The sequence below is a fragment of the Ranitomeya imitator genome, chromosome 8, assembly GCF_032444005.1.
Source record: "Ranitomeya imitator isolate aRanImi1 chromosome 8, aRanImi1.pri, whole genome shotgun sequence".
Taxonomy (NCBI): Eukaryota; Metazoa; Chordata; class Amphibia; order Anura; family Dendrobatidae; genus Ranitomeya; species Ranitomeya imitator.
In genome coordinates this window covers 68,162,273-68,178,948 of record NC_091289.1, presented here as the reverse complement: position 1 = coordinate 68,178,948, position 16,676 = coordinate 68,162,273, and the positions used below count along the sequence as shown (strand labels likewise).

The 16,676-nt window shown below is 42.6% G+C and overlaps 1 protein-coding gene across 1 annotated transcript in view; it reads left to right on the top strand.

Annotated features, from left to right (window-relative positions):
* Positions 1 to 16,676, top strand: part of GRIN2B (glutamate ionotropic receptor NMDA type subunit 2B) — a 939,810-nt gene that overhangs the window by 800,079 nt on the left and 123,055 nt on the right. The window contains exon 6 of the mRNA XM_069737061.1: positions 2,820 to 3,028. Coding sequence (XP_069593162.1) covers positions 2,820 to 3,028 — 209 coding nt within the window. The remainder of the gene's footprint in view (positions 1 to 2,819; positions 3,029 to 16,676) is intronic.

The following is a 16,676-nucleotide window of genomic DNA, read 5'->3' as shown; positions in this document are numbered from 1 at the left end:
TGACTCTCATAGTTGTGGTCTACCTATGATGTCAGTTACAAGCCTCTCTCATCTTTTTAAGTGGGAGAACTTGCGCAATTGGTGACTGACTAAATACTTTTTTCCCCACTGCATGCAGCTTGTAGTATAATATCTGCTGACAGATCCACTTTAAAGCAAGCCCTAGCAGAACAAAAAAGAGTAGAGTGTGCTGAAATTGAAAATCATATGCATTCATTACATTGCCCAAAAGATTTCTATTACAACCAGAATCCATTTTGATTCAATTTACTGATTAAATGAAAAAAATAAACTATTAGACCTTTATGATCATTTGATATGTGTAAGCACTGATATAATAGTTAGAGATGAGCGAATTTGATCGGACCAGGGCATATTTGGCAAGCTATAGCGCTTGCCGAATAAGCTGCAGAGGGAACACGGCTTCCTGGATCGCTCCGGCTGATCAGCTGTTCGGCTCTGCAGCTGTATGTTTTGCGGCTGTGTCACAGTCACAACACATGCATGGAGTGGCCAACACACAGGCTCTCCATGCATGTGTTGTGACTGTCAAACAGCCACGACACATGCAGCTGCGGCTCATAATAGCTGATGAGCCGCCGCGCTCCAGGTATCTGGGTTCCCTCTGCAGCTTATTCAATAAGCTCTATAGTTTGCCAAATATGCCCTGGTCCGATCAAATTCACTCATCTCTAATAGTAGTATCTATAGTTTATAATAGGGCATGTAGACTGGGGTTTTCTAGAAAGAACCAACTCTCCTAAGGGTAAGCTATCATCAGAAAATAACCTATTCCTAAATGTATTAAAACAAAGCATTTTTTTCCTATAATTATTTTAATAAAAAACAAACTTAGTAATCTTGCAATCTTCACTGTGACCACTGTGGCTTTCTTTGTGTAATATTTCCTTGCTGAAGAATTTTCAGCAAGGCTAATTGTGACTAATGTACATGTGTTGTTTCCTGAAACAACAGGATGTTAGATTTTAAAAAAAAAACTGAAGTGGCCGGTGTAAAAATGTCAAGATTTCTATTTTGTATGCAAATTGTGATAAGGGGAAAAAATAGTAAAAAAAAAAAACATTTAACACAAAAACTTCATTTAACCCCTTTCTGCCAGCTGATGGAATAGTACATCAGCTGGCAGTATCCCCCGCTTTGAGGTGGGCTCCGGCGGTGAGCCCACCTAAAAGCCGTGACATGTCAGCTGTTTTCAACAGCTGACATGTGCCCGCAATGAGTGCGAGCAGAATCGCGATCCACCCATGCATATTAACAAGTTAAATGCTGCTGTCAAACTCTGACAGCGGCATTTAACAAGCACTGCCGGCCACGCTGCCGGAATTACTCGCACCGCTGACCCCCGTCACATGATCAGGGGTCATCGGTGCGTTGCCATCACAACCAGAGGTCTCCTCAAGACCTCTATGGTTGTTGATGGCAGATAACTATGAGCGCCACCCTGTGGTCGGCGCTCATAGTAATGCTGTAATTTTGCTGCATAGAGGTGATCTGTGCATTACCTCTATGTAACAGAGGTGATCATGTAGTGCATGCTTCTAGCCTCCTATGGAGGCTAATGAAGCATGCCAAAATTTTAAAAAAAGTGTTTAAAAATATAAAAAATTAAAAGTTCAAATCACCCCCCTTTCGCCCCAATCAAAATAAAACAGTTACAAAAAAATCAAACCTACACATATTTGGTCTTGACGTGTTCAGAATCGCCCGATCTATAAAAAAAAGGATTAACCTGATCGCTAAACAGCATAGTGAGAGAAAAAATCAAAACTCCAAAATTACTTTTTTTTGGTTGCCGCGAGATTGCATTAAGAACTTATCTTCACAAAGTGGTAAAATTAAAAACGCCAGCTCGGCATGCAAAAAATAAGCCCTCACTCGACCCCACATCACGAAAAATGGAGTTGCTACGCATTTTTTTTTTTAGGGAATTATTGAAATATTTTCTTACAACGTAGATAAAAGAGAATCTAGACATATTTGGTATCTATGAACTCGTAATGACCTGGAGAATCATAATGGCAGGTCAGATTTAGCACTTAGTGAACCTAGCAAACGAGTGTGGGATTGCACTTTTTTTTGCAATTTCATCGCACTTGGAATTGTTTTCCCATTTTCTGTTACCAGACATGGTAAAACCAACGGTATCGTTCAAAAGTACAACTCATCTCACAAAAAATAAGCCCTCACATGGCCATATTGAGGGAAAAATAAAAAAGTTATGGCTCTGGGAAGAAGGGGAGCGAAAAACGAAAAAAGCTCTGGGGGTGAAGGGGTTAAACAATACCTAATCTTCTGATGAAAGCGTCTTCAATAAAGACTTCTGTATAATGACAAAAAAGCCCTGATCTATAATTTGGGCAGTAATGTTTCCTATGACTGGAGGACATTTATTTAGCTCTTTTTGGAATGAGCTTCCTTTAAAACTCAAAGCAATGGATTTGGAGTAAAAACCTCTATTACATAAAACATCCCTTAATGTTGTGAGCTACATTATTTTTACATGAGATTTTAATTTAAACCACTCTACTGCTTAATTAATGATCCAACCTGCGCACTTCTGCACATCGTAGATCAGTTTTAACTGACAGAACAGGCGTTTTGGTGCTTGAAGATAAAATTAGGAATACGCCATTGCCATCCGATTTAACAACATTTTCGTTTCATGGACAGGTTTTACATTATTCCCTAGGATCCCTGTAATCTCCCTGCACATGTTTTTATTTTATGGATTATTTGAAGTGTATTATGATCACGTGCTTTATTAATGTCAATAATTTTTCTTTTTTATTATTTTTTAGGTTGGCAAATACAAGGACCGTAGTCTACAAATGAAGTATTATGTGTGGCCAGTGTTTGAACTGTATCCAAACTCAGAGGAGCATAAAGATGAACATCTGAGCATTGTTACCCTGGAGGAAGCTCCTTTTGTCATTGTAGAAGATGTTGATCCCTTGAGTGGCACCTGCATGAGAAATACAGTTCCCTGCCGCAAGCAGATACGCATTGAGTACGTAGAAAACTCTTTCTTCATTGCTTAACCACTGCTACTCTATAAATTCAGGTTTACTGTGCTATTGTGCCCTATATGTTTTGTAACAGCTGCTCTATGTTCTGAAAACTAATTTTGTAATAGTTTTTATTGATTTTCTTAACAAAATTATAACAGGATAGAGTAGGTCAATGTAATGGCTATTTCAAGTCTTTACTTCCCTATGCAATCAGTATCAACCATTAAGCAAAGCTACTTAGAAGATTTGTGCTCATTCTTCTTTAGTCTCTACTTCACACATGCCCCAATTGATTAATCTGATTCTTCTTTGAACATTATACTGATTCCATAAAGTGTATCACTGGGACTTAAAAGGGTGGACTTTGTCAGTGCGTATTGTTAGGAGAGTATCTTTATTCATTTATATTGCCCTAGCATAGAGAAGAGACCAGACCCGCCCCTGAAACAGACAACACTTTCAGGTGTGGGACTAGTCTCTGCTTTCCTGCTCCCTAGGTTTTTACCTTACAGTGTGCAGTGGCAATGCTCTCCACTGATCATGCATCGGTTGTCAATTCCAATGTATGCTCACTGGGATCATGTCACAGTGCAATATTCTTTTTAATACACAGTGACAGTGCACTCCCTCACCAGCTCTGATGAGAAGTGATGAGCCAGCGAAGGAGCGCACCGTAACTCTGCAATGAAAAGAATATTGCACTGTGACATTATCTTTCTGAGCTTACTGTATGTTGAAATTGAAAATTCATGTATGCTTAGAAGAGCTGGGTCTAGCCCAGCCATTGAAACAGACGTCACTGGTGACATTTCATTTCAGCGTGGGGACAGCAGCTGTGGCAGTAACCGCAGCCTCTGCTCCCTGATTATGTCTCTGTTAGGTATTCCAGAATGCAGTGGGGATTATCAAAGTGTCATCAAACAAGAATAAAAAAAATAAAAATAAAGCATAAGGTACTTAGTGTTAGGTGTCGAGTTCCCGCTGCTGAACAGGGGAAATCTCGAACCACCTCTGCTGCAGTCTCCCATTCTTCTCCAGGCGCAGTGGAGCCTGCTCAGCAGAGATGTCAGTCCCAGAGTTTGGCTCAGGCAGATACTATGTGCTTGGTTACTTCTGCCCTTCTTGGTCCAGCCATTGTAACCAGCACTGATCAGCGGTGAGCAGATGGCCCTGGGACAAAGTCCTGCTTTTTCTCTACTGAGCATGCCCAAGGGATGACCTCTCATTGGAGGTCCGGAGTTACATGCTCAGGTCATGTAGCAGCTCCTATTTGATCACTAGGAAGGTCCCGGAGAGCTTACGCTATAAAAGGTTTGCATGGCCGCGCGGCCATGTGCTAGTATAAACTTGATAACGTGTTTGTGTAGATGAATGACTGTCGATGGATGAAAGCTCCTTAATCATTCCCATTCCTTGTGTTGTTTACTTCTCGCTAATGGTGGAAGCTATCTAGCACCCGACAGTGCTACCCAGCACCCGGCGTACCCGGGCAAATGCCGGGGCCCTGGCGAGATGGGGGGGCCCATTTACGGTGCGCAGCTGCAGCCGGAATACTCACCTCCGGCCTCCGGGAGTCGGGACCGTCTGTCACCATGGATACGCAGCCAGAGTCACTTCCGGGCCGTGCCTGCTGCTGGGACTGAGTTTCACACAGCTGCCTGCAATACTCACCAGTCGCCGCCGGCGCCGCCATCACCATGGATACGAGTCACTTCCGGGCCGGCGGTCGCTCTGTCCTGACACTTCCGGCTGCTGTAATCCAAGCGTCCACCATCCAGGAGTCCAGCGGCAGCGCAGGTGCAGTGGCAGCGCCAAGAAGAAAGACGAGCGGAGCAGGAGGCAGAGCAGCAGTCAGATGCACGGACGGTGCACCCGGTCCCAGGCGCAGGCTGTGTCCCCAGGCCCAATGGAAACAACGGCGAGTGAGTGAGTCTTCCTCCAAGTTCATGGACCTGGTCCCAATGCATTGCGGGGGTGGGGGCGGTCTTTATGGCAGCCTGCTGTGAGCCAGGCCTGGTTGACTAGTCCTAGCCTAGACTGTCTATACTAAATGGCTGGCAGTCTGTGCTATATACTACGTGGGTTGTGCTATATACTGCGTCTGTGTGGGCTGTGCTATACACTACGTGAGCTGTGCTATATACTACGTAGCTGTGCAATATACTACGTGGCTTTGTTATATACTGCGTGAGCTGTGCTATATACTATTCAGCTGTGCTATATACTATTCAGCTGTGCTATATACTACGTGGGATGTGCTATATACTACGTAGCTGTGCAATATACTACGTGGCTGTGCTATATACTATGTGGCTGTCCTATATACTACATGGATGTGCTATATACTACGTGGCTTGGCAATATACTACGTGGCTCTGTTATATACTATGTGGGCTGTGTTATATACTACGTGGCCTGTGTTATATAATACGTGGGCTGGGCTATATACTGCGTGGGCTGGGCTATACACTGGGTGGGCTGTGCTATACACTGCGTGGGCTGTGCTATATAATACGTGGGCTGTGTTATACAGTGCGTGGGCTGTGCTATATACTACGTGGTAGAACGTAAAATCACTGCACTCGTACGATGAAGATATTCAATTCATGTGGATAATTTTATTAGACAAATGTTCAGGTGTGGCCTCACCTGAACATTTGTCTAATAAAATTATCCACATGAATTGAATATCTTCATCGTACGAGTGCAGTGATTTTACGTTCTATGATTGAGAGGACCACAGGTTCCGTTCATTTGCACCGTCACCTCCAGAACTGTCGAGTGCTAGCCTTCTATACTCTCTATACTAAATACTACGTGGGCTGTGTTATACACTGCGTGGGCTGTGCTATATACTATGTGGGCTGTGCTATATACTACATGGCTGTGCTATATGCTACGTGGCTGTTATATGTTACATGGCTGTGTTATATGCTACGTGGGCTGTGTTATATGCTACGTGGGCTGTGTTATATGCTACCTGGCTGTGGTATATTTCTCTGCTGTGTCTGTGCATCATGAATCGTGGTATGTGTTAAAGAGGGGGGCCCACTGAGGCTCTTTCGCCCGGGGCCCACAAAAACCTGGAGCCGGCCCTGGTGCTACCTGCACACGTAGCACACGTTACAGTGCCTTTTTGCAGTGCCCATCTGTACAGCACTGTGCGCAATCAGTGCGCTTTCCTGACAGCCTGTCAGTGTAGGGTGGGAATTCCCGCTTGGACTCTGCATCTGACTCAGGGCGTCCTCAGGCGCGGGCTCAAAAGCCACCGAGGGTCAGAGCGAGTCCAATCACCAGTTTATTGGGGGTGATTCATAGGGATCCCACTAGTGTCTTGCAGCTGCACCCTGTGACTGCTAACAGGGCGCAGCATATTTTGGCGACTCTGTGAAGCAACAGAGTTCACTTCCATTCCCACTGGGTGAAGTCTAACCCACGTGTGAGCGAGTGTCCATCCGCCATTACTCAGCAGCAGGTACCATCTCTGCACGGTGGACCTCGGGCTGCGAACGCACCTCATATCTACCTCTTTATTATTTGATGCATTTTGCTAGCCCTAACACTTAGTTATCATTGTTTTAACCAAAAAAACATAAAGGCCATCCCATCATATCACGGTGACCCTATTCGGGATAGTCTTAACCTCTAGCATTAAAACGTTACCATGTGTCAAATGACGTAAATGTGAATAAGGGCTAAGAAGGACTAAGGCCCTGACTATTGGACATAGAGGCATATATAAGGGGGGGAGGACATCTGCCCCAGGCGCAGCCAGAAGGGGGTGCTGTCAAGCCACCTAATGTGATGGTCCGAGGTGTCTCTCTGGTGGCTGCATTTTGCCATATCCCAGACTAGTAGCCGGCAGTTTTCTGAGCTATCTTTCAAGCTGACAACCAGCTTACAGAAGATGGAGCTCGCTGGCTCCCAGAGAACAATTGTACGCGCGTCTTTCAATGCGAGTACAATTGAAGCTCTGGCCGCTGGGTCAGAGTAATGCCAGCAGCGTGATCAGGTCATGTGATCACTCTGCTGACGTCACTCACCTACTTGCAGAATATAGGTAGTAAGTTCTCCAGACCAGTGGAGCTAAATACACGGAAGACAGTGCAATGGTGTAAAAAGTGTAACAGGCGACAGTTAGTGTGGGTGCGGGGGAGATTTAGTGTGTGAGAGAGGGGTGGGGAAGATTTTGTCTGAGGGGGAGGGGTTGGGGTGTTTTAGTGTAATATGGTGAATATTTGAAGACACAAGTTTGGGGAGTAAGGAAGTGAAGGGTGCAGACACAATATGGAGAGCAGGAAAAATTTTAATACACTGTATGGGGAGAAAGGGGTAATATGGGGGCTTGTATGAGTAAATAGTATGAAAGGATGGGTGCAGACACAGTATGGTGAGTGAGCGGATGGGTGCAGACACAGTATGGAGGGGATAGGAGAAGAATGTATGTGGACACAGTATGAGCAGTGAGGGTAATGGAATGTGTGCAGAAAGTATGGGGATAAAGGGTGATGGGATCTGTGCAGACACAGGATGGGGAGCGAGGGTGATTGAATGTGTGCAGACACAGTATGAGGAGCAAGGGTGATGGGATATGGGCAGTAAGGGGAGTAGGGGTGATGTGTGATGATGCAGTATGGAGAGTGAGAGAGTAAAGATATGAGGAGACAGTATGGTTAGCAGGGGGATGTGAGAGTTGACAGTATGAGGAGTGAAAGGGAAACATGTGAAGAGGCTATTGAGGGGAATATGAGGAGACAATATGGGAGGAGAAAAGTGTGAATGGGCAAAGAATAGAGACTGAGAAGTTTTAGGGATGTTGTATGGGGGAAAAGTGTCAGGGCACAGCCAGGAGAAGACAATAAGCCAAAGAGTGGGAGTGTGATGAGGAGGCACAGTATAGAGATTGGGCCCTATATGGGGGACACAGTGTGAGAAGGCAGTGTGAAGAGGGGGCCCAGTATAGAAAGGAGGGGGCAGTGTGGAGCTCATGCACCATAAGAGGGACAGCGGAGGGGGTGTCATATTTTGTGAAGGGAACATAGTGAGGAGCAATTATTTATTCAAGGGCTCAGCATAGGGCAGGTATTTTTTACTCAGGAGCATTTTAATTACACTGCTATTTTTAAGCGCATCATGTGGGGATGTGCTGCAGAAGACTGGAAAAGAGAAGATGGAAGTCTGCAGAGACACGCTGTGAATGTGAAAACTCACCATGGAGTCTGGACAAGATAAAGAAAAGAAAGAGAACGACTCCAATCAGAGACAACGTCATCTATCAGGTTCTTGTAAGTAATTTTTTTGTGAAACTGACTAATTCTCATGTTTTTTTTAATGTTGGGAGCTTTAAAGGGGTTGTCCAAGTTTGTGATAAGTCTGCTGTCTTTCTATGTGACAGCAGACTTTTGAATTCTCACAGTGCGCACTGCACATTGTCAGGATTCTCTATTGCCAGCGATTTGCATACATACAGTCACGTGCTGACTAGACATGCGTGACATACTCAATGAAAATGAATTGAGTGAGGCTGGAAATGTCTAGTAGGAATGTGGCCAGAAGTATACAAATCACATACTTGTTCTCACATGACTGTCCACTCTTTCACCCGAAAGGGAGAATCCTAAAAGTGTGCAATGTATGCGCTGTAAGAATTTAGAAGCCTACAGTCACTTAGAGTGACTTCAGACTTTCATCTCAAACCTAGACAAGCCCTTTAATTATAAAATGAAACCCCATAGCATGTCAATCCTAACAGCCTGTAATATACTCACCGTCAGGATTCAGCTCTGCTTGCAGGTTCCAGCAGTCATCACATGACCACTTCACTCATATGCAATTTTTATACTTACAGTCACTTTTCTTCCTGCTTCTCTCTGTTTTTCACTGAAGATTGAGAGAATTATGGAGAGCAGCTTGTCGGCACATGACTAAGTGTGCCAATCGCATATGTTCTTTGGTGAGGGGCAGTAAACTGAATTCTTGACCCGGGTGCCACAAAAACCTAGATGCACCTCTGGTTGCACACCCAATATAGAGGTAACAGTAATGACTTTTTAATTATAGCATATTAGAAAAAAAGATTAGATTATTACAATAAATACTGTAGGTAAACATTTAGAATTGATTCAATGTTAGTTTTGGACCACCCTTTTAAGAAGTGATAATTGTTTGATTGATGGGGTCAGTATTCTCCTCGTTGTCTACTTCAGCATGGCAGCCTGTCTGTATAGTACTGCTGTGTCTGGTGCTGTGGCTTGTCCTATCCAGTGCCATTCATGGAAACAGAAAGAGCTGCAGTAACAAGTAAAGATGCCCACATAGATGAGACTCTATGTTCAGCTCTGTCAAAAATTAAGAGACCACCACATCAAATCCCTGTCATGGACAGCCCAATCTCCAGACCTGAACCCCATTGAAAACCTCTGGAATGTAATTAAGAAGATGATGGCTAGTCACAAGCCACCAAACAAGGAAGAACTGCTTACATTTTTGCACCAGGAGCAGTATGAAAGATAGGTGGAAAGCATGCCAAGACGCATGAAAGCTGTGATTAAAAATCATGGTTATTACACAAAAAATTGATTTTTGAACTCTTCCTGAGTTAAAACATTAGTATTGTTGCTTCTAAATGATTATGAACTAGTTTTTTTTGCACTATTTGAGGTCTGAAAGCACTGATTATTATTATTTTTTTAATTTTGACCATTTCTCCTTTTCAGTAAAAAAAAAATGCTAAATTTAGTACTTGGAAATTCGGAGACATGTTGTCAAAAGTTCATAGACTAAAAGAACAATTTACATTTTACTCAAAAATATACCTATGAAGAGAAAAATCAGATAAAATGAACATTTTGCCGTGGTCTCTTAATTTTTGCCAGAGCTGTATATGTAAACCACAAAAGGCACCCTATAGTGCTGATAGGTGGGGTCCTGCAGGTCAAATCCTTGATGGATAAACATTAATAGTCTGGTTTAAGTACTGAAAAATCCAGTTACCCTGTTCTATTTAAAGAATTCAACTTGTTACACATAATATTATACAGTGCCTTGTGAAAGTATTCGTCTCCCTGGAACTTTTCAACCTTTTCCCACATACCATGCTTCAAACATAAAGATACCAAATGTAAATTTATGATGAAGTATCAACAACAAGTGGAACACAATTGTGCAGTTGAACGAAATTTATTGGTTATTTTACATTTTTGGGGGAAATTCAAGAACGGAAAAGTTGGGCGTGCAATATTATTCGGCCCCTTTAACTTAATACTTTGTTGCGCCACATTTTGCTGCAATTACAGCTGCAAGTCGCTTGGGGTATGTTTCTATCAGTTTTGTACATTGAGAGACTGAAATTCTTGCCCATTCTTCCTTGGCAAACAGCTCGAGCTCAGTGAGGTTTGATGGAGATCGTTTGTGAACAGCAGTTTTCAGCTCTTTCCACAGATTCTCGATTGGATTGAGGTCTGGACTTTGTCCTGGCCATTCTAACACCTAGATACGTTTATTTGTGAACAATTCCATTGTAGATTTTGCTTTATGTTTGGGATCATTGTCTTGTTGGAAGACAAATCTCTGTCTCAGTCTCAGATCTTTTGCAGACTCCAACAGGTTTTCTTCAAGAATGGTCCTGTATTTGGCTCCATCCATTTTCCCATCAATTTTAACCATCTTCCCTGTCTCTGCTGAAGAAAAGCATGATGCTGCCACCACCATGTTTGAAAGTGGGGTGATTTGTTCAGGGTGATGAGCTGTGTTGCCTTTACGTCAAACATATCGTTTGGCATTGTTGCCAAAAAGTTCGATTTTGGTTTCATCTGACCAGAGCGCCTTCTTCCACATGTTTGGTGCGTCTCCCAGGTGGCTTGTTGAAAACTTTAAATAACTCTTTTTATGGATATCTTTGAGAAATGGCTTTCTTCTTGCCACTCTTCCATAAAGGCCAGATTTGTGCAGTGTATGACTGATTGTTGTCCTATGGACAGACTGTCCCACCTATCAGCTGTAGATCTCTGCAGATCATCCAGAGTGATCATGGGCCTCTTGGCTGCTTCTCTGATCAGTCTTATCCATGTTTGAGATGAAAGTTTAGATGCACGGCTGGGTCTTGGTAGATTTGCAGTGGTATGATACTCCTTCCATTTCAGTATGATCGCTTTCACAGTGCTCCTTGGGATGTTTAAAGCTTTGGAAATCATTTTGTATCCAAACCCGGCTTTAAACTTCTCTATAACAGTGTCACGGACCAGCCTGTTGTGTTCCTTGGTCTTCATGATGCCTTGTGTGCTTCAAACAGAACCCTGAGACTATCACAGAGCAGATGCATTTATACAGAGACTTGATTACACACAGGTGGATTATATTTATCATCATTAGTAATTTGGGACAACATTGGATCATTCAGAGATCCACAATGAACCTCTGGAGTGAGTTTGCTGCACTGAAAGTAAAGGGGCTGAATAATATTGCACGCCCTACTTTTCAGTTTTTGAATTGCCCAAAAAAATTAAAATAACCAATACATTTTGTTCAACTTCACAATTGTGTTCCACTTGTTGTTGATTCTTCACCAAAAATTTACACTTGGTATCTTTATATTTGAAGCATGATATGTGGGAAAAAGTTGAAAAATTCCAGGGAGCTGAATACTTTCGCAAGGCACCGTATTTTACAATTCTAAGCATGTTTCGCAATTTGTTTATTTTTTTTCAAAGTAAGGTTCTGCTTTAAAATTCATGGATTTTGTCAAAATGTCTAACAATTCCTCAACAGCAGCTAACAGAGCATAACCATCAGGCCTATTGATTAACCTTTTCAGTACAAAGTCAATAATATTCTAGGAGCACTATAGGTGTTTGCAGTGAAGCAAATGTGACTTTAAAATGGAATGAGAAAGTTAAATCTAGCTATTTAAAAAAGCAACAACAATGTATTAGTGTGGCATTTTACATTGTTAAAATATATCTATATACAGTGCTCAACATAAATGAGTACACCACAACAAATTTGTCAGAAAATGTTTTCTTTCAGAATCAACATTTTTCAGTGGATACTATACTATCAAATATTCCCACATATGTAAACCATTGAGTACTTAAAAGATTTTATTTTGCACACCCCAATTGCTAATTTCCTAACAAATTCACTCAAGACCATGCTGCAAAAAAGTACATCCCAATACAAATCTTAAGAGCATAGTTAAAGTTTAGACTACCAATTTCTAATTAACAAGAATTCAGCCACCAGTAAGTCTAATTGTTCATTAAACTGGTGTCCTGCAGACAGTTAACTGTAAAAAAGACATTACTTAACAAAGAAAACCCCATTTTATTTAATGCTTTCAACAATGGCACCACATGTCATATTTACGAGAAAGGAAATAATTTCTTTGCACAAAAAAGGTGAAGGCTACAATAAAATCAGTGGCATTACGTTTCAATCAGAATACTGCAGCAAACACTGTGGCTTTGCCCCTTCCACTGATAATGACTGACAAGCCTCTGCCTATATGTGCACGTAGGCAGAGACTTGTCAGTAACTATCAGTGGGTGGAGGCAGCTATTAAATATATGTTTTTTTCTGAAATGCTACAGAATCTCAGAGTTAAATATATATGGTTTGGGCAGCATGTGTCACCTGTCAAGTTCCCTTTAAAGATATTACAGTGTTACATAGTTAGTAAGGTTGAAAAAAGCTTATAACTCTGTCAATTGCAAACTAAAATTATCATCAAGTTATTTTAGATGAAGGCAAAAATGTCTGTGAGGCAGATTACAATTTCCCCATAATAGGGAAAAAATCATCCACTAACTCCACATACAGTGGATTTTAAAAGTCGACAAATCCCTGTTAAAACAACAGGTTTTTGTCATGTAAAAAATTATACCAAGAAGAATCATTTCAAAACTTTTTTAAACTTCAATGTCACCCGTAATCTGTACAATTCAATAAAAAAATCTAAACCCTTTTTGGGTGGAAAAAGAAAAATGAAGAACCAAAATAATGTGGTTGTATTAATATGCACACCCTTAAACTAATACTTAGTTGAAAAACCCTTTGAACCCATTGTCATGAGTTCATTCAGTCTTTTTGGGTAGGAGTATATGAGCATGGCACATCGACAATTAGAAATCTTTGCTCGCTTCTTGAAGTAGCGCTCCAAGTCGGTAATTGTAAGGGCATCTCCTGTGTACAGCACCCTCTTCAGGTTAATCCTCAGATATTCCATTGGGCACAAGCCTTTTGGAATTATGGACAAAATGTTCAAATTTGGTCTCATCAGACCATAACACATATTCCACGTATTCCCACTGGCTTTTCGCAGACCTGGTGTAGATTTGGCAAAACCAGTGCTTGCCAAAAAATCTTGGCAGCCTTCCAGACCAATTTTCTCCTTACCTTTTCATCAACTTTTGAGAAGCATCCAGTTCTAGGTAATGTCACTGTTGTGCTAAACTTAAGCCACTTCTTGATGACCATCTGCACAGTTTTCCATGGTATATCTGTAATGACACCGCTGATGTCACTGGCACAGCCTAGGTGGCGCTATCAGAGGGCATGGGAACGAATGCAGGGAGTGGGGGAACAAGGCACGCAGTGCACAAGGACCTGAGACTAAGCAGTGAGCACAGGACATGGAGCAAAGCAGTCACATGATGACAGGGGGGCAGAGTCATGGCGCGTGCAGCCAGGGAAGACAGCTGGGAGCGCAGAGTACAGGGCACAGAACGTAAACGTAGTCAAAGTAGAGCCGAGGGTCAAAAGCCAGACAAGAGCATAGTACCTAGGGACAAGACAGAGAGTAAACCGAGACTTCTTGATGACCATCTACACAGTTTTCCATGGTATATCTGTAGTGACACTGATGATGTCACTGGCACAGCCTAGGTGGCGCTATCAGAGGGTACAGGAACGAATGCAGGGAGTAGGGGAGCAAGGCACGCAGTGCACAAGGACCTGAGACTAAGCAGTGAGCACAGGACATGGAGCAAAGCAGTCACATGATGACAGGGGGGCAGAGTCATGGGCGTGCAGCCAGGGAAGACAGCTGGGAGCGCAGAGTACAGGGCACAGAATGTAAACGTAGTCAAAGTAAAGCCGAGGGTCAAAAGCCAGATGAGAGCGTAGTACCTAGGGACAAGACAGAGAGTAAACCGGGACGAGCCAAGGGATCAGATAACCAGGAAGGACAGGGCAGTACAATGCAGGATACAGAGGCAAAAGTCAGGGGACAAACCGGGTCATACACAGCAAAAGCTCACACACACAGAGGCACAACTATTACGGACGAGTAACCTGGGTCAGCAACCACAAACCGAACATACGGAAGTATCACCAACACCAAACCCAGGAATTACCAGCATTAAATAGCCACCCCAGAACCAAAGAGAGGCAGGCTAGAATTAACCCTGACCTGACCAGGATGGAGACGGAACCATCCTGTCAGAGTCATGACAATATCTAATGTCTTGCAATTTTTCCTGCCCTTTTGATAACGTTCAACAATTAAATTTATTTGCTGTGTTGTCATCTGTTTACAGACCATGGCCTTTGCTGTAAAATCCAACTTAAAATTAATTGCTAAACTTTATATGGGGTTGACCAGAAACATTGTAAAGGATGGCAACTGTGTACTAACTACTATTAACATTAGTTTAAATGTGATTGGCTATTTCTGAACACAACCAATTCCCCAATTATAAGAGGGTGTTCACACTTATGTAACTCTATTATTTTAGTTTTGCTATTTTTATTCCCCCCCAAAAATAAAATTGATTTTATTTTATTTCTCGATGTGTATAATTTATTGGAGTCATTACGAGTGGAAAAGATAAATGAAATTACTCCATGGCATAATTTTTTTCGTGACAAAATCTTGGTATTTAGCAGGGGTGTGTAGACGTTTTATATCCCCTGTACTTCCCTGAATCAATAATCTATCCACAGGAACATATTTTATGAGAAATGTCTTTGATAGGGTTGAGCGAAACGGGTCGGCCAGATTCAGAAGTCGCCGACTTTTGGCAAAGTCGGGTTTCATGAAACCCGACCCCTGTGTGGGGTCGGCCATGAGGTTGGCGATCTTCTGATCTGGAATCGGAATTCCGATACCGAGTTCCGATATGTTTAAGATATCGGGAATCGGTATCGGAATTCATATTTAAGTGTAAAATAAAGAATCAAAATAAAAAAATATTGATATACTCACCCTCGGACGCGCCCTGGTTCTCACCGGCAGCCTTCCTCCCTAAGAATGAGCGCCTGAAGGGCCTTCGATGATGTCGCGGCTTGTGATTGGTCGCGTGAGCAGTCACATGGGCATCACGCGACCAATCACAAGCCGCGACGTCATCTAAGGTCCTTCAGGTGCTAATTCTTAGGGAGGAAGCATCCGATGGCGCGTCCGAGGGTGAGTATATTCCTAATAGGTATATACTCACCCTCGGACGCGCCCTGGTTCTAACCCGCAGCCTTCCTTCCTAAGAATCAGCGCCTGAAGGACCTTAGATGACGTCGCGGCTTGTGATTGGTCGCGTGACGCCCATGTGACCGCTCACGCGACCAATCACAAGCCGCGACGTCATCGAAGGTCCTTCAGGCGCTGATTCTTAGGAAGGAAGGCTGCCGGTGAGAACCAGGGCGCGTCCGAGGGTAAGTATATCAATATTTTTTATTTTGATTCTTTATTTTACACTTAAATATGGATCCCAGGGCCTGAAGGAGAGTTTCCTCTCCTTCAGACCCTGGGAACCATTAGAAACCCAATGTACTGCATTGGGTTTCGTGTTTCGGCCGACCCCGACCCCGACTTTTCTATAGGATCGGCCGATTTCACTCGACCCGACTTTTGAAAAAGTCGGGTTTTGTGAAACCCGACCCGATCCTATAAAAAGAAAAGTCGCTCAACCTTAGTCTTTGACTTATTTAATGACTTGACATCACAACATTTTGTGGCAGAGAATTCCACAGTCTCTCTGCTCTGGAGGTAATCTATGATGATGGTGTAACCTTCTTTTCAATAGGTCTAGAGGGTTACAAGCCATGCATATATTTAAATATTGTAAGAATATCATCCTCAAGACATCTTTTTCCAAAATTAATAACCTGCCTTGGTAAGGCACTCCACCCAATCACTTAACTAGCCTGGAGGCTTCTTCTACAACCGCTCTACTTCTGTAACTTCAGTCTAAGTAGCCTTAAAGAAGAGCTCCATTCAAAGTTTTTCTCATCTTACTATATTGCAATCATCATATTATATAGCACTGTGCACTTACAATTGCTGACTTTGCCCTTCTACCCAGCTAATTCTTCTCTAGCCTATGCTCTATGTAGAAACAGGAAGTCTTTTGTCCCTACATTTATCATTGCCTTCTTCAACTCCTGACCAAGCTGCTCTACTCCCCTCTGCCTGGTACTTTTGCTGTGACCTACAAGTCATACAGGGAAAATTAACTTCCCGTTTCTACATAGAGCTTAGAATGATTCAGCCAATTTTTACAATTCTGACCACTGTCACTGTCACTTGTTTCTGACCAGCATAGAAAGTCGTTAACCTCTTCAGCACCAAAGGAAACCAAACTAATTTACTATAAGACTTAAACAGTTCCCTGTTTATGATTGTGGTGCAACCTGTATAGAGGACATATTGTGATG